General features: G+C 39.1%; 3 protein-coding genes across 3 annotated transcripts; all 3 read left to right on the forward strand.

The window, feature by feature from the left end:
• Window positions 1–403: 403 nt before the first annotated feature.
• Window positions 404–10,507, forward strand: nmt1a (N-myristoyltransferase 1a). The gene is made up of 12 exons (XM_039824366.1): window positions 404–547; window positions 2,503–2,608; window positions 3,115–3,259; window positions 3,718–3,836; window positions 4,536–4,627; window positions 4,802–4,918; window positions 6,723–6,893; window positions 7,000–7,108; window positions 7,204–7,374; window positions 7,504–7,668; window positions 7,766–7,903; window positions 8,952–10,507. The coding sequence occupies exons 1-12, from the start codon at window positions 444–446 to the stop codon at window positions 8,970–8,972; spliced, it is 1,458 nt and encodes a 485-aa protein (XP_039680300.1). The 5' UTR covers window positions 404–443; the 3' UTR covers window positions 8,973–10,507.
• Window positions 10,508–11,469: 962 nt separating this feature from the next.
• On the forward strand, window positions 11,470–18,886 carry retsat (retinol saturase (all-trans-retinol 13,14-reductase)). The gene is made up of 11 exons (XM_039825326.1): window positions 11,470–11,684; window positions 12,672–12,854; window positions 13,128–13,369; window positions 14,297–14,498; window positions 14,589–14,786; window positions 14,885–15,004; window positions 15,742–15,880; window positions 16,279–16,388; window positions 16,559–16,728; window positions 18,020–18,179; window positions 18,288–18,886. The coding sequence occupies exons 1-11, from the start codon at window positions 11,531–11,533 to the stop codon at window positions 18,434–18,436; spliced, it is 1,827 nt and encodes a 608-aa protein (XP_039681260.1). The 5' UTR covers window positions 11,470–11,530; the 3' UTR covers window positions 18,437–18,886.
• Window positions 18,887–19,197: 311 nt separating this feature from the next.
• Window positions 19,198–26,223, forward strand: cdk21 (cyclin-dependent kinase 21). The gene is made up of 8 exons (XM_039825327.1): window positions 19,198–19,524; window positions 19,789–20,046; window positions 22,211–22,343; window positions 23,344–23,511; window positions 23,645–23,754; window positions 23,881–23,931; window positions 24,269–24,401; window positions 25,490–26,223. The coding sequence occupies exons 2-8, from the start codon at window positions 19,817–19,819 to the stop codon at window positions 25,565–25,567; spliced, it is 903 nt and encodes a 300-aa protein (XP_039681261.1). The 5' UTR covers window positions 19,198–19,524; window positions 19,789–19,816; the 3' UTR covers window positions 25,568–26,223.
• Window positions 26,224–26,309: the final 86 nt, after the last annotated feature.

The raw sequence follows: 26,309 nt of genomic DNA on the forward strand, positions 1-26,309 counted from the left end.
ATGCTCATTATGCAAAACTATTCATTTCAGAATAATGTATATTAAATAATTATTATTGATGCATTAAGGTGTTTGTCACTGTAATGTTTCAGCTGGTTTAAGCTAATTTGCAATATAAAGCTATCAGATAAATGTAGTGCAATAAAAAGTACAATATTTGCATCTAAGATGTAGTGGGGTTGATATAAAAAGCAGCATGAAATTGATATACTCATACTGAGAAAAGTACGAGTAGACCTCAAAATACAAAAAATAAAAAATAAGTATTGGGGTCGAAATAATAGCCAAAAGGCTTTAAAAAAAAAGGAGTGTGGTGTTTATTTTAACCTCATATTATAAACCACAACAGTGAAGACGTTTTCATCACCGCTCTAAGCCAATAGCATCAGGGGAGGTTTAAAGCCGTCGAGGGCACGCGGTGGCTCCTCACTTCCTGGTTGAAGATGGCGGATGAGAATGAGACAGCACCGATGCCGGAGAAAGAAGATGTAGAGGATCACGGACACTGCAGCGACTGTGAAAACGAAGAGCACCACTCTGACGATGGGTAAGAAGGCAGGCTTTGCAGCAAAGCGCTGTAAAATATGCCACGTCTCTGCACACTTAGCTAATCAAAGCATGAGCAAACTAAAGCCTCGGTGAGCTGTCGGGATAGACAGCCATCGATTGAGGTTGTCCCGTCCACTTGCCTTTACCCTATTGGTTAGAAACCCTATTTTCTTGCCATTTTTTTGATGTGATTGGCTGAGAGTGTGTTCCGTCCCTCATGTGGGCGGGCTTTAGCGGCGCTCTCCTTTAGCAATGATAGCAAGGCGTTGTATGGAGGTAGCAAACCCAAAGTACGCTTAAAAGCTAGTAATATAATAAAACACTACATTTACTATCACTCTGATCACTTACAGAAAAAGTCCATACTTTTTTTATTAAGTTGACAGTGTGATATATTATTCGCATATGGCTGCCTGGACTAATGAAATTCATGGCAACCCCCGTTGACATTTAGCGAATTAGCTTGCATGCTAACATAGCTGTCAAACACCTATTGTCTGTAAGTGGATCTAGGTGCAGACAGTTAGCCGAATCAAAAGTGAAACAAGCAAAACCTGCATGTTTTTTGCAAGTTGATAATTCCATCTGTCCAGGTTGGCTTTGTTAACTGGGGAGTCAACAGGGCTTTTAAATCCCTCTTTAATCACAGAAATATAAAAAGATCCTAAATCAGTCTAGCTCTCTTAACTGAAAACAGGCTTTGATGGAAATCCTACTTCTGCTTGGCATTGGCTTCTGTTAATGTTTACCAAGCGGTGACACGCATGATGGTAGCATCAGCTTGCACATATTAAGGCGTGTCCTGCTCACGGTAAATGCTTTTTTTTCTGCTTTTGGGAGCAAACTGCGAGAGAAAATGTTGTGGTTCACAACCTTTTTGTGGCTTGTGACCTTTTACAAAGAAATCAGTTTAATTTTGACCCCTCATCACAAGTTATAGTTCTGGGGGCCTGAAGGAGGTAAAAGCGTCCAGCATTTCACAAGAAAAAAAGCAAAACATTTGAGAAAAGAGAGAACGCAATGCTGTAAGTGGAACGTGATGATCCTATTTATTAATTGTTGTGAAGCAAATGTGAGCTTCACTGTTGCTCTTTTTGAGCAACATATGCAACTCTCCTAACACACACACACACACACACACACACACACACACACACACACACACACACACACACACACACACACACACGCAAACAAAGAATGGTTTCTGGCTGTTAGCTGGTCTACTCTGTTGAAATGGAAGCGTGTGGAACAAACTATTGAATGTTTTGTTGTCCATTGGCCCAGTCACTCACGGGCCTCTTGTACATACATGTGTACACATGCGCATATACCATACACTCATGTGATCACCATCTGTGCTGGTGTTACAAGCCAGCTCTTGGCTTCACTTCTTTCTTGTTGGACACTAATGGGATTATCCTCTGTAAGTATGCAGTCTCTCTCAGGCCAGAAGATGGGATAGCTGGGTGTGTGTGTGGCTCCTCATGTTTGAAATTCTCAGGAAATTGTGGTTTGTGATACACAGATTGTGGGAGGGGTTGCTAGACTACCAGTGTATGGTGATTTTTCTACTGTATTTTATTTATTTTTTTAGGGGGATTCATGTATGTAGAGCTGAAATGGTCAATAATGCAGCCCTACCTGTATGGTTGGGTCACTAAACTACTGATAGGTTCTCTGTTTTTAGTTTGGTGGATTAGAAACACTGTATTTAACTTTATTTAGGTAATTGTCTTCTGCTGGGATAATATGATGCATTTAGGCTGATAAGATGACTGTGTGTGTATATATAGTATTTAATACAAAACTGTGTATAATGCAGCTTTAATCACCATCAATAAGCATATGCCAGTGCCAGGTAGAGTTTTAAAATTATACATTTTGACCAGTGCTTGCCGTTCCTCAGGGATAGTAGACTAATACAGATTCCTTCTATTTCTGTCCTTTCAGCGACAGGGGTCTGGGTGACGACACTGGCGCCAAGAAGAAGAAAAAGAAGCAGAAAAAGAAGAAGAAATCTGGTGCCCCAGAAGCAGTTCAGGACCCCCTTGCCAAGGCATAAATTCCTTTTTATTTTATGAGAAACCCGTTACAAAAGGAAAACAAAAATAGTTCAGGCGTGATATACCAAAGTTTGTAGTTACAGCACTACCACAAGATGGTGCTCAAGGATGTTTAAAATCATGACAGTTTCTTGTTGCATCTAGAAATTTGTACACTTCTAGCTCACAGTGTACCACTTCTTTTGTGTCCTAGGACGCTTTGTTGATCTCATGTTTATGTTGATTTTATTTTATGTTGATTTTTAGAATGTTTTTTTTCTGTTACATGTTTACGTTGTGAAGCAACAGATTGTAGCACTATGTCCAAGACAAATTTCCCCTCTGGGACAGTAAAGTGTATTCTATTCTTATTAGACACTACATGCTTACATCCACATCAAACATCTTCACTACCTTGTCCCTCACATCTTGCACCACACAAAATATAAATGAAAAATTATGATTTATTTGGGTGAATTTACCCTTTTAACACCAATTTCTGTCTGTGTTTTTCAAACAGGTGAATTCATTGCCAGCGGATAAGCTACAGGAGATCCAAAAGGCCATTGAACTGTTCTCTGTAGGCCAAGGCCCTGCCAAAACCATGGAGGAGGCAACTCGGAGAAGTTACCAATTCTGGGACACGCAGCCTGTGCCCAAGCTAGGTATGACATTTGTCAGAACTGTCAGTTCTGCTCTAAGACTTACCCTAAAACCCCTTTCCCACTTGACAAAAAAAAAAAAAAAACCCACAAACCTCTGGCTTTTGTCTTCAGTGGAAAAGGTTACAATCAGCATTCAGTCCCGGGACAAATGACTCTGCAGTAGTCACGGGTATTTATCGTCTCCACCTCCGATCGGCAGTATTGTAAAGATGACACCCGGGTGGACATGCTAATTTTTGCCCCTTTTCCGGCATGGTGCCATGACTTGTGTCCTCTTGGCCGCAAATTCCATCTGTCTCCGTCTAAGTAGCGCTAGAGAGAGAGAGAGAGAGAGAGAGAGATTTAATAAAATAAAAAATAAATAAAAAATGCATATATTTGCTAATTTGGATGGTAAAAAGGCTTCAAGAATGTCATGTATTGTGAGTTTCTGTGTTTCATGTTTTGTTTTCCTTCAGGGGAGACCGTGACATCACATGGCTTCATTGAACCTGACAAAGACCACATTCGCGAGGAGCCCTACAGCCTCCCGCAGGGCTTTAGCTGGGACACCCTCGACTTGGGGAACCCTGGTGTGGTAAGAGTGTTTATAAACTCATACACTCATAGCAGGAATGCACATGTATTTCATATTTAGTTAAAATTTTCTTGATTCTCAGTGCTTTATTTTGTTAAAAAGCTAGCCGGTTTTTATTTCAGTGCCAATCTTATCATGTCCTTCATTCATTTTTGTCGTCTCTTCAGTCGTGTGATAGCTGATGAATGATTATAGTTATAAAGTGTATCTGTTTAGTCAGAGTGCAGCGGAACTGTAGTGCTGAGATCTACAAACTTGCTTCACATGAAAATTATAGCCACAAAAGTAAACAAAGGTGTAGCTTACCTACACAAAAACAAGCTTGTTGCCTCATTTTCCCAGATGGCAAGGTTCTTAATACCAAGAAGTATAGATACCAGAATCTGCAATTATATTTTCATTTACAACGTTGAATTTTAAGTGTGCATGTACAATATGATTTTTATAATGTATATTGTCAGAAAAAAGAACATGTATGTTTCATGAATTTGCAATATGCACATAAACACACAAACTATAGAAAATGATGTGTATTAAAACATGTTTATTATATGTTAAATGTTTTTCTATTGGTATCATTTACATTTTTTTAACTTTCTAATTCAATCTGTTTTGTGGTAATTGTTTTCCACATTACTCTCCTGTATTTGTAAAGGTCCTGAACCTAATATCTAATTCTGTCATTTTCTGTTAAACCAGCTCAAGGAGCTTTACACCCTTCTCAACGAGAATTATGTTGAAGATGATGACAACATGTTCCGATTTGACTACTCCCCCGAGTTCCTGCTCTGGTATTTCTTTTCAGAACTGATATTCTTCCAATTTACACCTGGCAAGGATGTTAAATGCTAGATATTATATAGTATATATGGACAGCAAGTTTCTTTCTATAAGGCTAAACATTTTTTTAAATCGTTATACAGTTGATGGCAGCACAGTAATCTGTTGACTTATCTCTTTCTTAGGGCCCTGCGGCCCCCTGGCTGGTTGCCCCAGTGGCATTGTGGGGTGAGGGTTAACTCCAATCAGAAGCTGGTGGGCTTCATCAGTGCCATTCCTGCTTCCATCTCCATCTACGACATGTAAGTGAACACAACAGTCCAACGTAAAAATATAATGGATTGAATGAATTTCATTACATGCAACGTAAATTTACTGTATTTTAATTATCTCTTTCGCTAGACGCGCGAGAGAAACTCATGAACGCGCATGTTGCTACGACAACACAAATTGTTGCTAGTGCGCATGTCCATCGTGACATCATGGGACAAGAATGCGGAAGAGCCGAGCTCCATGTTGGATTAATGCGCTTTTGAGCACTCTCATTGGAACGTACGGGGCTTCCCGCCGAACACTGTATCCAGTTCTCTTAATACATCCATGTACTTACTGCGCATGTGCAACTCTTAACAAACATGGTACAGAAGTGAGATGTCTCACTCTGTAGCTAAAACGGAGTTCAACAAAGAGGAGCTGCAGCGATGTGTAGTACAACAAATATATGGTGTTTTCTGAAAATTAAACCACATAAATCTATTCTGGTACAACCTCTAAATACAATTGACCCTTCGCTAATCCCCGCCCTCCTTAGTTACTGTTGCTACGCCTGACAAGCTTTCGTGCCTGGCACGTCTATTACAGTATGTATGCACCGGTGTCAGACATTCCCAAGGAGATAATTCGTATTATTTTTGGCGAACAGGTGAAATGTCTGAGAGAGCAAGACAAAAGGGACTGCAATATGCATTCGAGGGATATATCCACGACATTATATGCAACCCATTAGAGAATAATGTCATCAAAATTGAATGTGTTTGGAGCTTGAAGCTAGCACGGACCGCTGATTAACTTACAACGCTAGTATTCGAGGCACAGAGAAAGTAATAACAAATCGCTATTTATACCACTAAAAAGGCTCAAATATCACCACATGTCAACTGTAGTATAATGAGGGTCCTTAAATGTTAACCGAAGCATTGAGAACATTGTAAGTGTACAGACAGTTTATTAAAAAGATAGCTAGATTAGAAAGACCGTAGCGCCCAAGACGGCCGCCGCCTCTATACGAGAACGCGACTGTCTTTATAATCTCTCTTTCTTCAATCTATTTCTCAATGCTTCTGTTAACATTTAAATACCCTCATTTTGCTACCTTTTTGAAGTGTGGTGATATTTTTATATTTATAAATTTGAGCCTTTTTAGTGGTATAAATAGCGATTTTGTTTTTACTTTCCCTGTGCCCCGAATACTAGCGTTGTAAGCTAATCAGCAGTCCGCGCTAGCTTGTTTCAAGCTATAAACACATTCGATTAGCATGAAAACATGTATCAGAGAGCGATCGAGTGGGTACACATCTGTTATTAACCCCTAGGTTCGTCTTGCGCCGGAATTGTCCTTTATTTTACGTTCAAATATATGCATCATGAACAAAGAACCGTCATTATTTCCATGCAATGCTGTGCTGAGTTAGCTAGCTAGCTAACATTAGCGTGTTAACCTGGAGCAAACATAGCTAGCTAGGTGTTTTTGTTAATTTTGTCGACATTTAGTTGTGAATGGGGCCTCCGACACTGCTTGATACACGCCCGGCATTTCTCCCCTTGGGTTTCGGGAAGGGAACAAATTCCACCACCCTGTCCAAACTTTTAGGATACCGGGTATCGGTCTTGCACAACAATTCAGCGTGTTTCCCTCACTCGAAAGCTTGACAGACCTCCTGCGCCTAGTTACTGTGGCGGTTTTTGGGCGTGGCTTAGCGAAGGGTCAATTATGAACCTGAAAATGAGCATAATATGAGCACTTTAAATTAAATTCACTGTCATTATTCTGGTTGGAGTTTGTTGCAGAGTTAATCACCTAATTAATTATTTTTCCTTGATGTTTAGAGAAAAGAAAATGGTTGAGATCAATTTCCTCTGCGTCCACAAGAAGCTTCGCTCCAAAAGAGTCGCTCCGGTTCTGATAAGAGAAATCACCAGACGGGTCAACCTGCAGGGTATCTTTCAGGCGGTTTACACTGCTGGAGTGGTACTGCCCAAACCTGTGGGCACATGCAGGTGGGTCTGACAGAATAGCTCGCCACATACCACCATGCACGCGCCCATCTCTCGACTTCTTTTAAAGTGTCACTGAGGACTTAACAAATCCAGTATCTTGGCACAGGTACTGGCATCGCTCTTTGAACCCACGCAAACTTATCGAGGTGAAGTTCTCCCACCTGAGCAGGAACATGACTATGCAGCGCACCATGAAGTTGTACCGTCTGCCTGAGGTTAGTGAAAACCCACATATTTGACAAACTCAAAAAAGACCACATTGCCCTTCCTCGCCTTTTATTCTTCTCCTCCCTTGTATTCTCTCCTTCAGGCTCCTAAGACTTCCGGCCTGCGGGTGATGACCAAGAGGGATGTGCCAGTGGTGCATCGCCTCCTCCGTGAGTACCTAAGCCAGTTCAATCTGGCGCCCGCCATGACCCAGGAAGAGGTAGAACACTGGCTGCTGCCCCGGGAGAATATAATTGACACTTACCTGGTGGAGGTAGATAAATATTGCAGAGACTTTTTACCAGACATCTTTAAATAATTCTGTCTTAAAACCATCCTTCTAGTGTGTTTTTTTTTTTTTAAACTAAGAGGCTTTATAAAAAATCTGTTGATCTCTTCACAGAATGATGGCAAGGTAACTGATTTCCTGAGTTTCTACACACTGCCCTCTACCATTATGAACCACCCTGTGCACCGCAGCCTAAAAGCAGCATACTCCTTCTACAACGTGCACACCACCACCCCCCTGCTCGACCTGATGTCCGATGCTCTCATCCTAGCCAAATCGGTATGTTCCTCTTCAATCCATGTGTGTTCTCTGAAATGTTAACTCTCAGCAGTTTTTTTTTATTTTTTATTTATTTTCTTCTCATCTCTTTATCCAGAAAGGGTTTGACGTCTTTAATGCACTGGATTTAATGGAAAACAAGACTTTCTTGGAGAAGCTTAAGTTCGGCATCGGTGATGGAAATCTACAGTATTATCTGTACAATTGGAAGTGTCCCAGCATGGGCTCAGAAAAGGTACATTTTCTTTTTATAATACCAATTTCATAACCTTAGAGTATCTGTAGGTCTTGAAAAGTCTGAAAACACATTGAATTTATTTTCTTTAAAAAAGGCCTTAAGGCGCCTGGTTAGCTCACCTGGCACCAGCCATATACAGAGGTTTACACCTCGACGCAGGGGCCGTGGGTTTGACTCCAACCTGTGGCTAGGGCTGGGCGATATATTGATATTAATGTTGTATCCAGTTATTGGGAGATGATTTTATTTATATATATATATATATATATATATATATATATATATATATATATATATATATATATATATATATATATATATATATATATATATATATATATATATATATATATATATAAACACACACACACACACAATTTGAAATATTGACAAATTTAGATACATAATTCTAGGCTCTATCGTCCCACTGGTTTCCCATTATACTTTCATCCTTTGGCAGGTTTGACCATGAAAGAAGTATTAATTTACATTCTGTGATTATTAAAAAGGTCTTATAACGTATTGACTAGAGATGGTCCGATACCACTTTTTTGCTTCCCGATACCGATTCCGATACCTGAACTTGCGTATCGGCCGATACCGAGTACCGATCCGAAACCAGCGTGTCATATATTTCATTATGTTTTAACATCTGTATACTACTATCTCTGTATGGATGTGATATGATTTCTTTCTTTGTTGTCGGTCTGGTTCAGGTTAAACTCTTTGTGAAACATGAACAAACGCAAACAAGGAATGCCCCAGAACTTTCTTTTATAGTTTTAATGAAAAAGAACATAAATAAACTACTTTAACGTAGATTTTCTTTAGGGCTTCATTACGTGGTATCGGATCGGTGTATAAACTCCAGTACTTCCCGATACCAGCGTTTTAGGCAGTATCGGAGCCGATACCGATACTGGTATCGGTATTGGAACATCTCTAGTATTGACTGTAACTTGGTGGAACCTGTAAAATACCTTTTTTAAGTGTCCCAAGAATATGTTTGTAACTGCTTTCCTAATAGCTCCACTTTCTCTCTCAGGTTGGGTTGGTACTGCAGTGACATCCCTTTACGCCAAAACAAATGTCACCAACAGGCCAGGAGACGGCACCATCACACTGGCCACCTGGCACCTGACAGATGGACTGATCACTTCCTGCTTCAGGAAAGGAAAAACCCACCGCCCATTTTTACTTTTTGACCTTTTGAACTTTGACCTGCACTACCGCTGCCAGGCAGGGAGGCAGGGAGAGTCTTCCTGCTCTTCCTCCTCCCTCGATCACATGGACCTTAAGCCATTGTTACCATCCCAAACAACTGTATTTCATCTGAGAGCTGTCCTGATTGTACCAAACTCACACACAAGAACAGTTTACACAGATTACTGTATATCAAACACTCACTGTTGGCATACCTACGATACATGTAAATAATATCAAACATTACTCCGGATTATGCCCTGACACATGCAGACTAGAATCTACGGTTTTGTTTTATTCCTAAATGTTGGAAATGCTTTTTGCAATTCAAATAAATCTGTCATCCTTGAGTTTTAGAAGATTAAGAAAATCAAAATGGTCAAAATACATATTTTAGGGGAAAAGGCTCAAAAAGGTGAGGTAATAAATACCAAAAGTAGACACCAGAAAAGGGCTTCTGTTAAGATTTCTCTTGTCCTGCTTGACCCTGTCTTTTTTTTAATTTTTCTCATCAAGCCCTCTGTACCACCAGTCATTATGGAGATGGTTGTTTTCAGGAGTTTTTCCTCATCTGTATTAACTCTCATGACCCTCCTCCCCAGCTTAATGCACTAACCGAAGAAGCCCTGAAACACAGACTGATAACAATGGACCAGCTCCAGTTGGAAGGGGGGGAAAATCATAATCGTTTTGGAAGATGTTGGACTGCCACAAAGAGGTTGAAGGCATTTATCAGCAGAAAACGGATTTGTAATGACACCGCCTTGATTTTGCTGTGTTCCAGTTTCACTGTCCACCCTCATGGGCTCTCAGGCTTTGACACATGTTCCTGAAATCGAAAGTGCTTGAGAGCGGTTTTGAGCTTGTTATGCATACTTTGCTTGAGGAAATCTCACAGTAAGTCTTAAATATAGTCCAAAAGATTAATATAATACAAAAATGCAAAGATCTGCGAGCAAGTTTAAATGCACAAAGCACAAACTGTGTTTAGTTCTTAGCTCCATAAGGAATTATCATGGTTTGTTTTTGTGTCATTTGATAACATGACATCACTAATATTGTGCGTTTATAAGCTTTAATTAGAAAGTGAAATAAAAACCTATCTACACAATATGAAATATGGACACTGCATTTGGAGATCTACACTGATCATGCAGGTGACATCAGTTTCCAGTCTGAGGATTCAGAGTGGATGTTGGAACTGGACCTGTTAACACAAGAAATTGTGCAGAGTGGGTTGGCTATGCCCCACTTACAGTGTTTCCTATGTGAAATGGTTTTGCAAACAAATGTAAAAGAATAAAGGGTCTCATGGTGTTATGATGCAGGAAAAGAATGTGAAGATGCAGTGGATTTCTTTCTCTTTTTTTGAGCAAAAAAAATAAATCTAGAACTTGCTTTGAAGTTTTTGTCAAAATTCATGTTAAAACAGAATATCAAATTAAACGCGTGCTAAATTGCATTAAATCATGGGCAAAAGATTTAATCTAATAATAGATTAATATAATTGTTGGTCAAACTACTGTGACCATTAGGCCACAAATTATTTTTCAATGGCATGAGGAAAGTGATGCTGTAATGTATTCAGCTGCAAGACTCTTTGACATAACTGATAGTCAATCAGTCTCGCTGGGAAACTCTTGGTTTAGAGACATGACGGGCCGCAGTGCATGCTACTTACTGTTGCTGTTACGTTCGAATGGCATGACTGCTCACTTGGCTTGCAGATGTGCTCACCTCAGTTTTGACATTTTTTGCCTAAACTAGCTACCGTTCTCATCACATGCTCAAATAGAGACTTAAAATTGGATAACATCAACATACATATTACCCAGCAATCATTGTTGCATATCTGTATATGACAAATACCAAAGAAAATACGTTATTTACTTGAAGGTAAAGGTTTTTTTAGGTTATAGTTAAGATTTCTACTGACTATTTTAGAAAGAAATTAAAACCATGACTCTCCGCCCCCACATCCCATGAGGCCCAGTGCAATTGCACTCCCTGCACTATCTATATTTACAGCTCTGTGAAGGCTTTAAAAGATTTAAAAGTTTTTTTTATGTAATTGATTACAAAATTATTCTGAAGGCCTCAGATTAATAGCAATAATTAAAATGATTGATATTTATATATTTAAAAAACATTTGATGGATAGATTGTTTTCATTTTTATTCTTCATAAGACACAGAGGTCAAGCAGACCCTTTGTTTTCAATTATGAAACAGTAGGGGCATTTTGTATCCTCTCACGGAAGTCAATATTGATTGGTCGGAAGTGCCTGACGTGTACTAAAGGAAGGCTGTAATTGGCCGGCTGCACCTGTCAGTTATGTAGGCGGTATTTGGGATTTACGGGTGTAATGAGGAACTGAAGACACACACACACACACTGAACGGAGTGCTCTGTGCTGGCGTGATGTTGATCGTGATAGTTTGTGTCGCTTTGGTCGTATTTATATTAAAATATGTCTTGGGCAGCTCCGGGCCCAATCCCTTTGAGACAGACACTCGTGAACCGTTGAAAAAGATGGTTCACAACAGGAAAGAGAAAAATAAAGTGCTGAAGCAAGGTAAGTTACCAAGGTCGTTATGTAACGTTAAAAAAAGTGTTTGCAAGCAAACATTGAAAACGCGATCTGCTTCTCTAAAGTGCGAATTTCTTGCTTTTCTGTTCTGTATATTGTTAATTACATGAATTTGGATTTTGGACTGTTGAAAAATGAATGTGCATCTTTCACTATATTTTTTTTCTCTCTACATTTTAACGTCGTTACATTTTATTGATTGATTGAGCCTAAGAAATAATCGTTAGTGGCTGCCCTAACTCATTGCATCCAAATATGTCTTTAAAACCGAGGGTCTTTAGGGTTTAAAAACTCTCCCAAAGCCAATTTTGCAAAGTTACAGGTGCCCTGAATCCTGATGATTTCAACCAATTCTTAAATATAATAAACGAACAAAAACAAAAGACCATCAGATATTCCCTGAGAGTCCGCACTTACTTTGTCTTCTAATTTCTGTCTGACCAACAGTCCAAACCCTAACATATTCAGTTTACAGACCGAGATAAGATAAGACTACTTTATTCCAAGGAAAATTGCTGCAGTTGCATACCAAATTTGGAAGAGTGCAGATACAAAGAGTACAAATATACAAAAGACTAAGATAACATAACAATAGTTGCAAAATGTAAAAAATAAAATAAAAAATAACAGTAAGGTGCAATCCAAAAATATACCATGCAAAAACAGGATACTTGTATGGATGATAAATATAATATGTGTTTGTACAGTGTCAGATCTGACGCAGTTAGTAGAGTTCAAGAGTGCATGGTTAATAGTGTTCATGATGATGTCCACGATATTTCCTTGTAATGTCCCATCATTGCACATAAAGCAGTAAATTCTCAACATTTGCAAAGCTGAAACTAATTAATGTTGGGTCAAATACATTTTATGTCAATCAGTCGACTATACAGTAAACATTTGTTCAGATCAGATTTATTTTTGTTGTGCCACAACCATGCTGTTTAAATGTTTTGTTGTCTTTTTCTTCAGGTTTTGTGGCCAGTAAAGTACCTGACAACCTGGATGCCATAATCATCGGCAGTGGGATCGGTGGCCTTGGGCTTGCGGTGCTGCTGGCTAAAGTTGGAAAGAAAGTCCTGGTTCTGGAGCAGCATGATCGGGCTGGAGGATGCTGTCACACGTTCACTGAGAAGGGCTTTGAGTTTGATGTTGGTGAGAAGGATGGCTCTGGTTTCTTTTCATGAATACGTCATGCCTAAAATTAAGAAAATGCTGTGAAGGTTTCAGTTAATTTGTCGTTTGACACTTTGTGCGAAGTGACTATCCCCAACACCAGATTTTTGGCACGTAAATGTTGTGCAAATACGTCAGATGAGGGAATCATTTTCTGTATTGAATATTTAGAGACAAAAAAAGTAACTTCCAACATGCAAGACTTGGTCACATAAAAACCTGCTGTGTCCACCCTCTGCTTTCCTTCCTCAGGAATCCATTACATTGGTGACCTGCTAGAACATAAGCCTTTTCGCTGCATGCTGGACCATTTGACTAATGGACAGCTGCAGTGGGAACCTCTGGAGAATCCGTTCGACCAGGTAGTTATGGGACCTCCAGAAAATCGCCGCCGGTATCCCATCTACAGCGGCAGGACCCGCTTCCCCGAGGAGCTGAAGAAGTGCTTCCCTGGAGAGGAGAAGGCCATTGATGAGTACTTGAAGCTGGTCAAGGTAGGAACTTTAGCGTTACAGATTGTGATCAGTACAAAATATTGACTACCTGCAGATTCAATACAAAAACTTGTATTGGCATTCAAGGTTTAGAGTCAAATATTTTTTCAGTGATAATCTAGCCACTTTTTCCTCTACTTATGTGCACAATCCCTTTTCCCTGGTGAACTGCATGTTTATAAACTGTCCTTTTTAGCACAAAGAGGCTTCGTTATACAGATTTCTGTTGGTGTCATCACTGCTATTCTCCAAGGGCTCAAGGGTTGGTAAATCAAAGGTCAGAGTATTTGGCAAGGCCTTTTATTAGCTGAGAATCGATATTTCAAAATTGTAACCAGACTGAGTTGCTACAGCGTTTTGCTTTGCCACACTGATAAAGGAATGTCACTTTCTTTATCTTTGTGGAGTCAATTTAGTGCATCTACACATATTTATTTATTTCATTTTCAACTTTATTATTATAACAAGCAGAAAGTAAATGCACAAAAAGGTTAAAAAATGGAGAAATACATTAAAAGTTGAGTAAATAATAGGAGTAGATGGATTCATAATAGAGTTGCTTTATGATATATTTACATTCACTTTTCTGTTTCACTTTGGTTATGGGCCTAAGACATTCTTTTCGTTCTCTCACATGAAAAGAAAACTGTTTTTGTCTGTAGTTTCAATCTATTCTTCTATACTTTTATCTGTTTGTTCATTTTCCTGGGGAAGGTGCATCCTCACACAGACAGTTATACATTTCGTAGCTGTAACCAAAAGAAGATTTAATAAAAAAATAGCTTAATTAATGCACTCACAGATGTTCTCGTCAAAACAATAAGTTTGCTCATAACAGAAACAAAACTACTTTGATTGCACTCGCGTTCAAGTGTCCGTCAGTCTATTGTAGCCATCACCTGTGTGTCTTGTTTGTTCTGTCTCTAGAAAACCGGGCGGGGCGTTTGGCTCCTCGCTCTGCTAAAGACCTGCCCCGTCCCCGTGGCCAAGTTCCTGATCTACACCGGTCTGGTCAAACGTCTGTCCTTCTTCTTCAAAATGGCCTCCCGCAGCCTGACAGAAGTGGTGAACGAACTGACGGAGAACAAGGAACTCAGGGCCGTTTTCACATACATCTTTGGCACCTACGGTATGCCAAGCTGCAGTCCTGTTGGTGTAATCAATTTTATTTCTGCAGCATTCTGCTTATCGTTTTTTTGTTTCCTTCTCTGATCTGCAGGTAACATGCCAAAAGATGCCAGTTTTTCTATGCACAGCTTGCTAGTCAATCACTACCTGAATGGTGCCTGGTACCCAAAAGGCGGAGCCAGTGAAATTGCCTACCACATGATCCCCATCATTGAGAAGGCTGGTGGTGCTGTTCTAGTCCGAGCTCCAGTCAACCGCATCCTGTTCAATGACGCCAAGGAAGCGTATGGTGGGTGTGATTTCCTCAGTGCTCCTTTCCACAATCACATCATAAGGCTCCCACTGAGAAGAGATTCACTGCCTTTTGTTTTGTTTTTATGGTTTCAGGTGTGAGCGTCATGAAAGGCCAAGAGGAAATTCATATGCATGCCCCTATGGTCATCTCTAATGCTGGCATCTTCAACACCTACCAGAAGCTGCTGCCCAAAGAGCTCCAGGCCATGCCATGTAGGGAAGAAGTGCTGCAAGTAGTAGTTATTCGATTAACATCAATTTATTTTTTAATTTAATTAGTTAAAGCTATAGTGCGTAGTTTCTGTCTCCCCCATGAGGAATTCAAAGTAATGACAACAAAACTGTTGGCGCGTCCACATGATACAAGCCTTTCGTGATCGTGCACAGTCCCCCACCCCTCCTCCACGCAGTTGCTAGTAGCCTTGGAGGACACGGAGGATTAAAAAAACATGATGAACACTTCAGAAGAGGTAATTATCTTCACTTGAGCTTCTGCGCGGTAAAGTCAACGGACGACACAATCTTCTGTACATAGCCATACTGCGAAATACAGAGTTTTGTGACTGATAGTCTAAATTAGCTTTGTAGTTTATTAATAGCAAAACGTTAACGCACTAAAGCTTTAACCCTTTAGTCTAGAAAATGCCCAGGTAACAACATGAAGTAGATTATTAATTTTTTTTTTTGTCAGACCAACAACCCAAAATTAAAGGTATTCAATTTACAGTGACATAAAATGGGGAAAAGCAGCAAATCTTCACACCAGAAAGGCTGAGGCTACCGATTGTTAAGCATTTTTTCTTGACTGACTGCAGAACAGCACTTGTTTCATTTTGTTTTTCATTAACTCAGGGCAATGACTCACACTTATAAATGAAGTTTTCATGTTACTTTTATCTATGAGCTGTTGGTAAAGTTGTTCTGTATGCTGTGACACTCGTATCATGCAGCTATCCAGGAGCAGCTGAGTATGATGAAGAACGGTGAAGGTGGCCTGAGTGTTTTTCTGGGTCTAAATGGAACCAAGGAGGAGCTAGCCCTGAAAGCAGACAACTACTGGATCTTTTCTGAGAACAATTTGGATGAACTGTATGTTGTCCTGCATCTTGTATCTGTTATCACAATTCACATTTGAGTTACGGCCAAAATACAAACCTGGCTCCTGCTTTTATCTAGTTTAAAGGGCAGTCTTTATTTTGCTTTTGAGGGTTCATGCCACTTAAACTCTCACTCAACCTGCAAATCTCAAAATGCCTAAGTTCTTTAGTTCAAAACTCTATACAGACTTAAATTTGCTCAATATAATATAATTTGTCTGAAAGAAACATGATTTGTGGAGATTTTTGTTTGTAAAAACACACTGAATAACTGCAACTCGATGAGTTTTTGGTCCTATATTTTAATAGAAGATTACATTACATTTAGAAATGTACACTTAAAACATAATGTGTTTGCTTCAGTTATTTTGTATCTGTTTTCTTTTACAGGGTGGAAAACTATTTGAATGGAAAGAGGGAAGAGTCTGCTAAAAGTGTACCTTTCCTGTTCGTCGCATCTCCATCGGCTAAAGATCCGACCTGGGAGGAAAGATCACCAGGTACAGAAACTGTGATCTGATGCAGCATTTTCACTTTTACAGTGAACCTAAGTTAATGCATGAGTCGGAACAATTGTCAGAAAAGAAAACCCTTCTGACTCCAGAACAATGCGTAGTCATGTTGTTGTTGTTTGTTTAACTTTATTCTCCTTATTTTTTCTTCACATTAGGGAAATCCACCTTGAGTCTGGTCAGTTTTGCCAAATACGAGTGGTTTGAGGAGTGGAAGGATGACAAAGTGACAAACCGAGCGCCTGACTACAAAGAGCTGAAACAGACGTTCATTGACTCTATTCTGGAGGTGGTTATGGATGTCTTCCCCAAGATAACCAGAGACAAGGTAACGTTACTTTGTCTCCATTGCCCTCTCACTGCTCATTAGCTTTGGATGCTGTATATTATGGAGATTTATTTATCACAAACGGTATTCTTGGGTAGGCTGGTCCTCTTTAACCTTCCGTAGGTTGGCACTCACTTATTTCCTGTATAACGCCATTCTTGGGTTCCAACCACCTCATCTATATAAATTCACCGAAAAATGTGGGAACATCTATGTCTTTTGTTCCCAGGACTCTTGACCGAACTGAACCAGGTAGAAGAGTTTTTATGTACGCTGCTCCCACTGCCTTTAACCTTCTGCAACAACATTTAAAACTACAAAATGTTGTCCCGCTCTGTGAGTTTAAATCAGTGATACAAAAAATCTGCTTTGGGGTACTTATGTTAAATATGTCTCATTAAATAATGTTATTATATTAGATTGGTCTTATTTATTTAATAGGATGTTTCTTGGATACAATTTGTTTTTATAAAAGTCTTATCATTATTCTTGTTTCAGATTTTTATAATCACATTTTGTTTCTGATTTCTTTGACATTGTTTTGGCTTATTGGTTTTATGTTGCTTATAACGTATTATTGTTGCCTATCTTAAAGGAACACGCCGACTTATTGTGAATTTAGCTTATTCACCGTAACCCCCAGAGTAAGACAAGTCGATACATACCCTTCTCATCTCCGTGCGTGCTGTAACGCTGTCTGACGGCTCCAGCATTAGCTTATCCCAGCACAGATCCTGCAGGTAACTGGTTCCAACTAGCCTACTGCTCCGAATTGTGACAAAATAACGCCAACATGTTCCTGTTTACATGTTGTGATTTGTAGAGTCACAGCGTGTACAAAAAACAACGTAACATGAGACACAGCCATCTTCTATCCGTAAACAAACCGGGAACTATATTCTCAGACAGGCTTGCTGCGAGCATATCACTCCGCCCAAGTACTATATTCTTCCGCCTGAGAACCATTCACCTGCCTGTTCTGTTATGGGCTGATGCCGCTGGAGCCGTCAGACAGCCTTACAGCACGCACGGAGATGAGAAGGGTATGTATCGACTTGTCTAACTCTGGGGGTTACGGTGAATAAGCTAAATTCCCAATAAGTCGGCGTGTTCCTTTTTAAGAGTTTTAATTTCAGGCAAACTTTCCTGTATCCTGATAATCAGACTCTGTCAATTCATATTTAAATCGCTGAACAAATGTGGGCGATCATACAAAAGTCTGAAACCAGGCTAGCTTTCCTGGTTTAATAGAAATATTTTGTATTCATATGCCTGTTTTTTGTGTGTGCAGATTGAGTACATTGATGCTGGCACCCCCATCACAAACACACACTATATCGGAGCCCCTAAAGGTGAAATCTACGGCGCCGATCATGGCATTGCCCGCTTCAGTCCTGAATTTAACGCTACAGTAAGACCTCAGACTCCGCTGAAGAACCTCTATCTCACAGGTTCGATCATCTGCGCAGCATAATATAATATCCTCCAGACATGGATGTCATTCCTGACAGGACTTTAGAGTTTCATCTTAAGTACATTTTGTGTATTTTGTTTTGCAGGTCAGGATGTGTTTGTGTGTGGCTTTGCCGGCGCTCTTGCTGGAGCTCTCACCTGTGGCTCGGTTATTCTCAACCGCAACCTCCATCTGGATGCCATCGCCTTGGCAAAGAAAACTAAATTAATGAATGCTAAATTGAAAGGGGAGTAACTGCCTTACAACATTCAGCTGAGTGACTGTTATATACTGTATCAGCACTTGAGCTTACATCTCACTCACAAAAAATGTCCTCTACATTTGGTAGATGAAATCTGGGAGTCTCTGTTGACTTATTTTTGCTAGAATAAAGCGGAAGGTTTTCCACACCAGCTTATACAGCCTGTGCCTATACTTTAAAATATGCATACCTACATTTATTCAATTTAAAATGTGTAATGTTTTTACGGTCAACCTACACTTATCAAAGCTAACATGACCTTGATGAACTGTTGATTTTTTAATGCTTTTTTAAACCAAATGTTGAAATTCGTATGCAGCTTGCTTTGTACTAATTCATTTCCAGTTAACATTAACTTGTTGCCTGAGGTGTGTTTGGTTTGCAGTCTGTAACATGTTTCCAAAGTTTCCTCCCTTTTTAACATTAAAGGGTACAAACAATGATTTGGTTGCAGTTTGGTCTTTTGCTTTGGGCTTGGTATTTTTCAAAATATTTCTTCTCTGCGGAAGAGGATTAGGGCCACATGAAAAATGTATTTGTCTTCTGAATTTAAAATCAAATTCTGAATCAGAATTCAGGTTGAAGTCAGACTTGTCATACAAGTTCCATTTGGTGACACAATAAATTTAAAATTCTGAGAATAAAATCAGAATTCTGACTTTATTCTCAGAACTATACATTTTTCACGTCAATATGAAAATAAATAAATATAAATATCCTATCAGTATATTTAAACTGGTAATAACTGAGATATAAACTAAACATTTGTTCACTGACTTTTTGTGGCCCATTAACTGCAAAGCTCAGCTATTATGTTATTAAAACCTGGCCTGATTTATCTTGCATAGAAACCACGCAAACGCGACTTTTATAAATATGTTTATGTGCACTCAGTAAATTGCCTGCATTGATAGCAGCAGGGGACAGTGTACAAGAAGTGGGCTTACATTTTGAGCTTTCTGATTAGTTGGCGAATAAAAGGGGTGTGATTTTCTTATTTTTCTGATGCTGTTTGCAGTTATGCAGCGACATTTTCCTGCAGGCAACGGCATGGAGGGGAAAGTTCGGTCGGCAGTCTGAGGTAAAGTAAAAACACCCGATTGTGTACAAACAAGCACAATTAAACATTTGTCAATTGCGTCAAAACATTGTTATTGCAGGTGGTTTGAGGCTGTGCTCTGTGACAGGTGGTAATTACCTGCTAGCTAACCTCAAAACCTCAATTCACTCAGAGCCCCGGCGTTAGCTAGCTTACTCTTTGACTGAAATGTAAGTGTTGAAAGCCGGTAAATACGACGAGATATTTAACTTTTGCTAAAATAGACCTTTTATCTTCAAATTTCAGGTTAATTTTGTCCTGAATCTGGAAGACCATGGACGTCTGCATTAAGCCTTTGTGCTACGAGCTCCTGGCAGAAGTAGGAGTCGGCTCCTACGGTAAAGTGTATAAAGCCAGAGAGGTGGGGGAGAAACGCAGACTCCTCGCGGTGAAGAAATTCAACATCCGCGGGGACACGTCGGAGAACGGGATCCCTGCTTTCATGATCCGCGAGGTGGCGCTGCTGCGTAAAATGAAGTACTTCAACCATCCCAACATAATCAAGTAAGTTTATGTCTTTCTAGTTTATTGGGTCACATCTAGCTGAAACTAATGCAGTTGTTGTTGCAACTGTGTTTTTGTTATTTAGCCGGCCCTATTGATATAAATAGGGTGGAAAAAATAATAATGATAATAATAATAATAATAATAATAAAATCCTAAAGAGATAAAAATTGGATAATGTAATAAAAACAAGTTGATACTAATAAAAATAAGTAGTGTGCAAGTATAAAATATACATAATACCTAAAATATAAACAAGGTTAATGGTAAGGATCATAAGTTGCTCATATCTCAAGTTTCTTCTTGGTGAGTTGCATATAGATGTGTATTAGAAGTGACATGTGGCTATATATGTAAAACATCCAATCTAGTACAGTAAGTGTACTGAATTTCCACTTATTAAGTTCATGATATTGCACAATAGGATTTCTAAAAAAATTGAAATGCATGACCTGCCACAGCTACATCCTCCAGACTGACCATAAAGTTAAATCAAGACCTCTCTAAAACCGATACAACAAAAAACATTATTACCTTCATGAAGGCATGATGTGTTGCAGGATTGTTTTATTAGACTGCTTGTGTTTGAGCTAGGTGTACCTAATAAACTGGCAAATACGTTAAAATGTAACAACGTTGCATTGAAGAATAAAAAGGACCCACCCACTTAATGCCCCTGGCCTGATTTGGCGTTCCAGTTGGTGTCATCCCATCGCAATATGATCTGTTGTTTGTAATCTTTTGTTCATACTTATCTTAGAATTATTTTTGGAATGCATCTTTTGATATTAATGATTAGGAGCTGTCTGTGGCAAAGATGCATGGTGCAAAAGACCATTTTAGCCTGGATGTTTATTATATCTAAAGTCCTTTGGATATTAGTGATGGAGAAGTATTCGATCCTTTATAAAGTGATTTATTATAAGTCATTTGCAATACAATGTAACAAAAATAGGAGTACAAGTAAAAGCCTTTCACTTAAATTAAAGTAGAAAATGTATAATATATATAAGCCAGTGAGTCCAAATACCAGAGGAGTATCGCACGGAGTTTAGTCCAGGATTTGTCAGTGCAGTGATGATACTATTCGCCGAGCTCGAAAGCCTGCACATACACCTGTACATAAGATTACGTAGTACAGCAGGGCAATTTGGGAAACCCACGTTTACAAACATTTGGCTTGCACTACTCCATTGTGGGACCCTCAGTAGCATCCGCAAGGCATCATTATACGCTACTGTTAGGTTATGCATACTACTCTTTTTGTAGCGTCTCCACAGGTGTGCAGTATACATGGTAGTGCAGTACGCCTTGAAGAGTCTGATTTTAACAGGTATTGAGCACATTCCAAACCTGCGGATCAGCATGTTAGCCTGTCCATAAAGCATGCCACACTGTCTGTAAATGTCTCTGTCATCAGACAAATCTGCAGTCACATTGTGTCCCAAATATTTACATTCATTAGTGACCTTAATTCTATTACCTGACAAAAAGAAATCAGGGACTGTCAATTTGGAGTCCTCTCTGCTTCGAGCTATCATAATAATACTTTTCTTTGAGTTGTATCTTATATCAAAGTCTGTTCCATACTGTGAGCACACATGTAACAGCTCTTGTAACCTGGCGCTGTATGGACAAAAAATAACAAGGTCATCCTTAGATCAATTGGATTATAATTATTCATGTATCAACAGCATTTTACTGTTGTAGTTGGTTGAGTTGGAGCGACCTTTAACTCTTTTATATACTGCTGGAGATTTTAATCTATCTCAGTCTGCCGTATGTTATAAATTGATCATATGATTTTTTTTTTTTATCTTTTAAATAGCAAAGTGACCAGTAACTATACCTGACGGATTAATTAAGTGCGGTGAAATGTACAATGATGTGCTATATATTGATACTAATGAAAACAATAGTTTTATTACAGTAATGTTTTTTTGGGAGGAAGATTGGTGTGTTGGTGTGGTGGGCTTCTCTATTTTTTTATATATATATATATATATATATATATATATATATATATATATATATATATATATATATACGTCTTGTCTCCATTTTTAGTTTTATTGATGTCATTTTGTTTTTAAAGTGGGTCACAAAACCGAGATGCTGCACGTTTTCTTGTTTTTTTTAATCCCGTGCTTATTTAAACGTCCAGGCTGTTGGATGCATCTGCTGTGCCAATGGGCAGGAGCTTGGACCTCACTCTGGTGCTGGAATACATTGACCAGGACCTTTCCACCTACCTCTCCAAGGTTCCTGCTTCTGGACTGAGCCGTGACCGTATTAAGGTGTGTGAACTCGTCACTTGACTTCTCATAGTATAGCTGCATGTATCGAAGTCTCGACAAAGCAAAACACTTGCACTTGGACTCAGGGATGAGCTGACTAGATTTTGGTGGTCAAAGGTCACCTCACATAACACATTTATGGCCATAACTCAAGAATTTCCATGTTAATTATGACCACATTTAAATCAAATGACTTATTGGATAGAATAATGAAGTGATTCCATTTGATACACAAAAGGTCAAAGTTCAAATTTACTGTAAAATCATAATGTTCTACAAAACCCCTTTTCTGGCCATTATTCAACGCCATAACTCAGGATCAGAAGGGGAGACAGTTGGTCAGATACTGAATTGGTGTCACTAATCTTGAAACTGTGGGGATTGTATAGATCTTCTGTGGTGCCGGGTTGAAGATGTTTGTGTGAAGCGTCCACGCTTTTGCCAAAATAAATCCACTTAACACCTTTTATTAAATTACTTCCAAGTCTTTACTACATATACCATATGAGTCTGGACAGAAACAAATGTAAACTGCAACTTGACTGGTTTGGCAGATCCATACAACCACGGGGCAGTAATTCTTGTTATCTTTTTTTTTTGGGTTAGTAGCATTTAAGGAAGGTTTTACATGCTCCCATCACACTAAAACGATTTCCTTGGTCAGACATCTGATCTTACAAATCACTAACTGTTATCGGGAAGTTACCTCCATCATACAGTCTCAAATTCTACTGAACACCCTCTTAGACTATGCCACAACGTAAGGATATAGGTGTGTCTACTGTGGACTCAACCTGACAAAACACCTGACAAATTGTTAAATAGCAGTGGTAAACTCAGGTGAGTTTTGATGGACAGCTGACAATTGAGAAGCCTGAGTGCACAAGTAAACAAATGACGAATTAGCAATGCATTTGAGACATAGAGATGCATGCAGTCTAAAAAACTTTCCCTGGATTCGGACACATTTCTTAAGCCATGCTGCTGTCTGTCTGTACAGGATGTGATGCAGCAGCTGCTGCGAGGATTGGACTTCCTACACACAAACATGGTACTGCATCGTGACCTGAAACCAGAAAACATCCTGATCAGCAGCTGTGGAGAAGTCAAGATCGCAGACTTTGGACTGGCACGCATCTACACCTTCAATATCGCTCTCACTCCAGGTGTAAGTGAGGCAACATATAAGCCTAAAACAGAATGGTACACTGTTAAAGTGTAGAGTATCCACTGTATCCTGTCTGTTTCTTAGCCTGATGTGAAACATTTTCTGTTGTCACCTCTCGCACTTCTCTGTTCAGGTGGTGACACTGTGGTACAGAGCTCCTGAGGTGCTGCTAAACTCTGTTTACATGTCCTCAGTGGACATGTGGAGCGCTGGCTGCATCTTTGCTGAGCTCTTCTTCTTGAGGTAAGGAGTCTGTGTCTGGCTGGAGGAGACATGTGGCACTAGAGTGTAATTTAAGATGCAAAACATTCTCCACGGTTGTCAAAATGGAAAGTGGTGCCTTGTTCTTTGAACACTTGTCTCCCACAGAGCACTGTTTCAGGGATATACAGAGCTACAGCAGCTGCAAAAAATCTTTGAGTGAGTATTTTTTTTCTTTCTCTTTCTTTATATATAATAAAGATTAGCATTGTGGTGATCCACATTGCCCAAACCTTTAAAATCCAGCAGGGCTTATACTGCACCAGCTTGTCTTGCTGAATTCAAAAGTTGCTCAACAACCATGGAAACTCAATGATCAGAAGGTATAAAAGGAAGTTCATGTAATGCAGTTTAATGATAATGATAAGACATTTGCTTTTCCCTGTAAGTAAATAAATAAACAAACCTTAAAAAAACAATATTGCTTGAAAATGGCAGATCCACTGGTTATTAGCAGCCTGTTACTTAGTTCTTTGCTATACTGTATTCTTTTCAGGGTGATTGGTTTTCCCAGTGAGGAGGACTGGCCCAAGGACAGCCCGATCTCATACTCAGTCATCTGGGGACCAAAAGGCTCCTGCACCAATCTGTTGCACAACCTGGACCCAGACGAGAACGACCTACTATCTGTGAGCAGATCTGTGTTTCTGTTTTCATGACGTGTTGCCATGCTTCACATTTCACACCTTGAGTTATACATTATATATATATATATATATATATATAGATATTGACTATGCGAACAACATAGACAAAACTTTCTAAGTAATGCTGATATGATTAGTGGTTTAAATGATGAATCTCACAGAAATTTGACTAAGTAATAAGACTAAGAGTTAAACCATGCTAGCAGCTATGTGAGTCTGTACTTTGGCTAATTGTAGCACCAGTTTGTGCCTCTCGAGTACTACCATACATTCAGGTCACAGAGCTTCCATCAGTTTTTTTTGGCGCTCTTCTGAAGATATTCCTGAATCCTCAAAGACTCTTTTAACCAGCTAGATAAAACATATTCCATGTGTGGCACTAGGGCCGGGCGATATGGGGAAAATCAAATATCACGATATTTTTGACCAAATACCTCGATATCGATACCGCAACAACATTGTAGTGTTGACTATTGGTGCTTTCACTAAATATTTACACAATGAGATTTTTGATAAATAATCATCAGTAATGTGGATATAATGACAACGTGGGTAAAGGCAAATAATAGAACAGTTACAACAGTCTGGTAAGTTCAGAAAATGACATCACTTTACTGTAATGCTGCCTTTAAAACCAGGAAAAGACAACACTTATGCAATATTACGATATCCAAAATCTAAGACAATATCTAGTCTCATATCACGTCATCGATATAATATCGATATATTGCCCAACTCTATGTGGCACGATAAAAAATATATTTTTAACCCCTTTCCCAAGTTGCGATTTAAAGTCTGGGGTTCTCCAGAGTCAGTAAGAACCATCCTCTGGGAAACATGAATGTCTGTGCATCATTTCATAGCAATCTGTCCAACAGTTGCTGAGATATTTCAGTCTGCACCAAAGTGTGGACCAGCATTGCTATCCCTAGAGCGAAAAATAGCAAACATTTGCAAGTTACAGCTTCACAAATCTAAAGAGTTGCATGCTTGTCTATGTTTCGAGCTTTTCATATCACCAGTGCTTTTCTCCAAGTCATTTGTAAGGTGTGACCTCTCCTTACCTGCAGCAATGTTTGGCATTCAGACCAAGCAGGCGCATCTCAGCTGCCAAGGCCCTGGCTCATCCTTTCTTCGTGAAGAACTGAAGCTTTTGGAAGACGAACGTCCACTCCTTCTGCTTCTCTACTGTCAGCTTAAAATATCAGTTCACCGGCATCATGAAAACGTGGTCAGGTTTGAGGAAACAAATTTTTTGAACATCAGTGTATAAAAAACACTTTATGCCTGACTTGTAGAACATAACTGTGATGGAACATAACACTTAACACAGAGAAATATATTTAGTATTTGATAAACCGAAAATGATGCACTTTTGAAGGATTGCTCTGTTTAATTTACTTACAATTTGACCAGCCTTCATATAAACGGAGTAAAAGTATGTTGTTCTTTGAAGAAAAAAATATTTGATAGTACACTGTCTATTTCCACAAAACGCAGTGCTACTTTGTTGTTGTTGAGAGTATTAAAAATAAGGATTTTGTTTTGCTGTAAACTACTGACGACACTATTATGAGCACCTTTAAGTTGACGAGTTTGTTGTTTCACCAAAGCTTTTTTTGTTCTCAACTTGTACAGTATATGAAGATCTTTATTTTTGTTATTTGGATTGTATTTATGGTGTAGTCAGAGGGAATAGATTACACCTGTATTTATGTTTGTATTGACAGACTGTACAAGATATTTTTTTTATGAGTTGCACTGTTCATTCAAGAAGCATTTCTATAAACAATTGTCTCTGAAACCCGTCTCTTGAATGCAACACCATCGAAAATCGATACATCCAGGTAGATTAGAAGATCTTTTTTTCTCTTGCAACTGTAGCCTACA

Source organism: Perca fluviatilis, chromosome 15 (genome assembly GCF_010015445.1).
Source record: "Perca fluviatilis chromosome 15, GENO_Pfluv_1.0, whole genome shotgun sequence".
Taxonomy (NCBI): domain Eukaryota; kingdom Metazoa; phylum Chordata; class Actinopteri; order Perciformes; family Percidae; genus Perca; species Perca fluviatilis.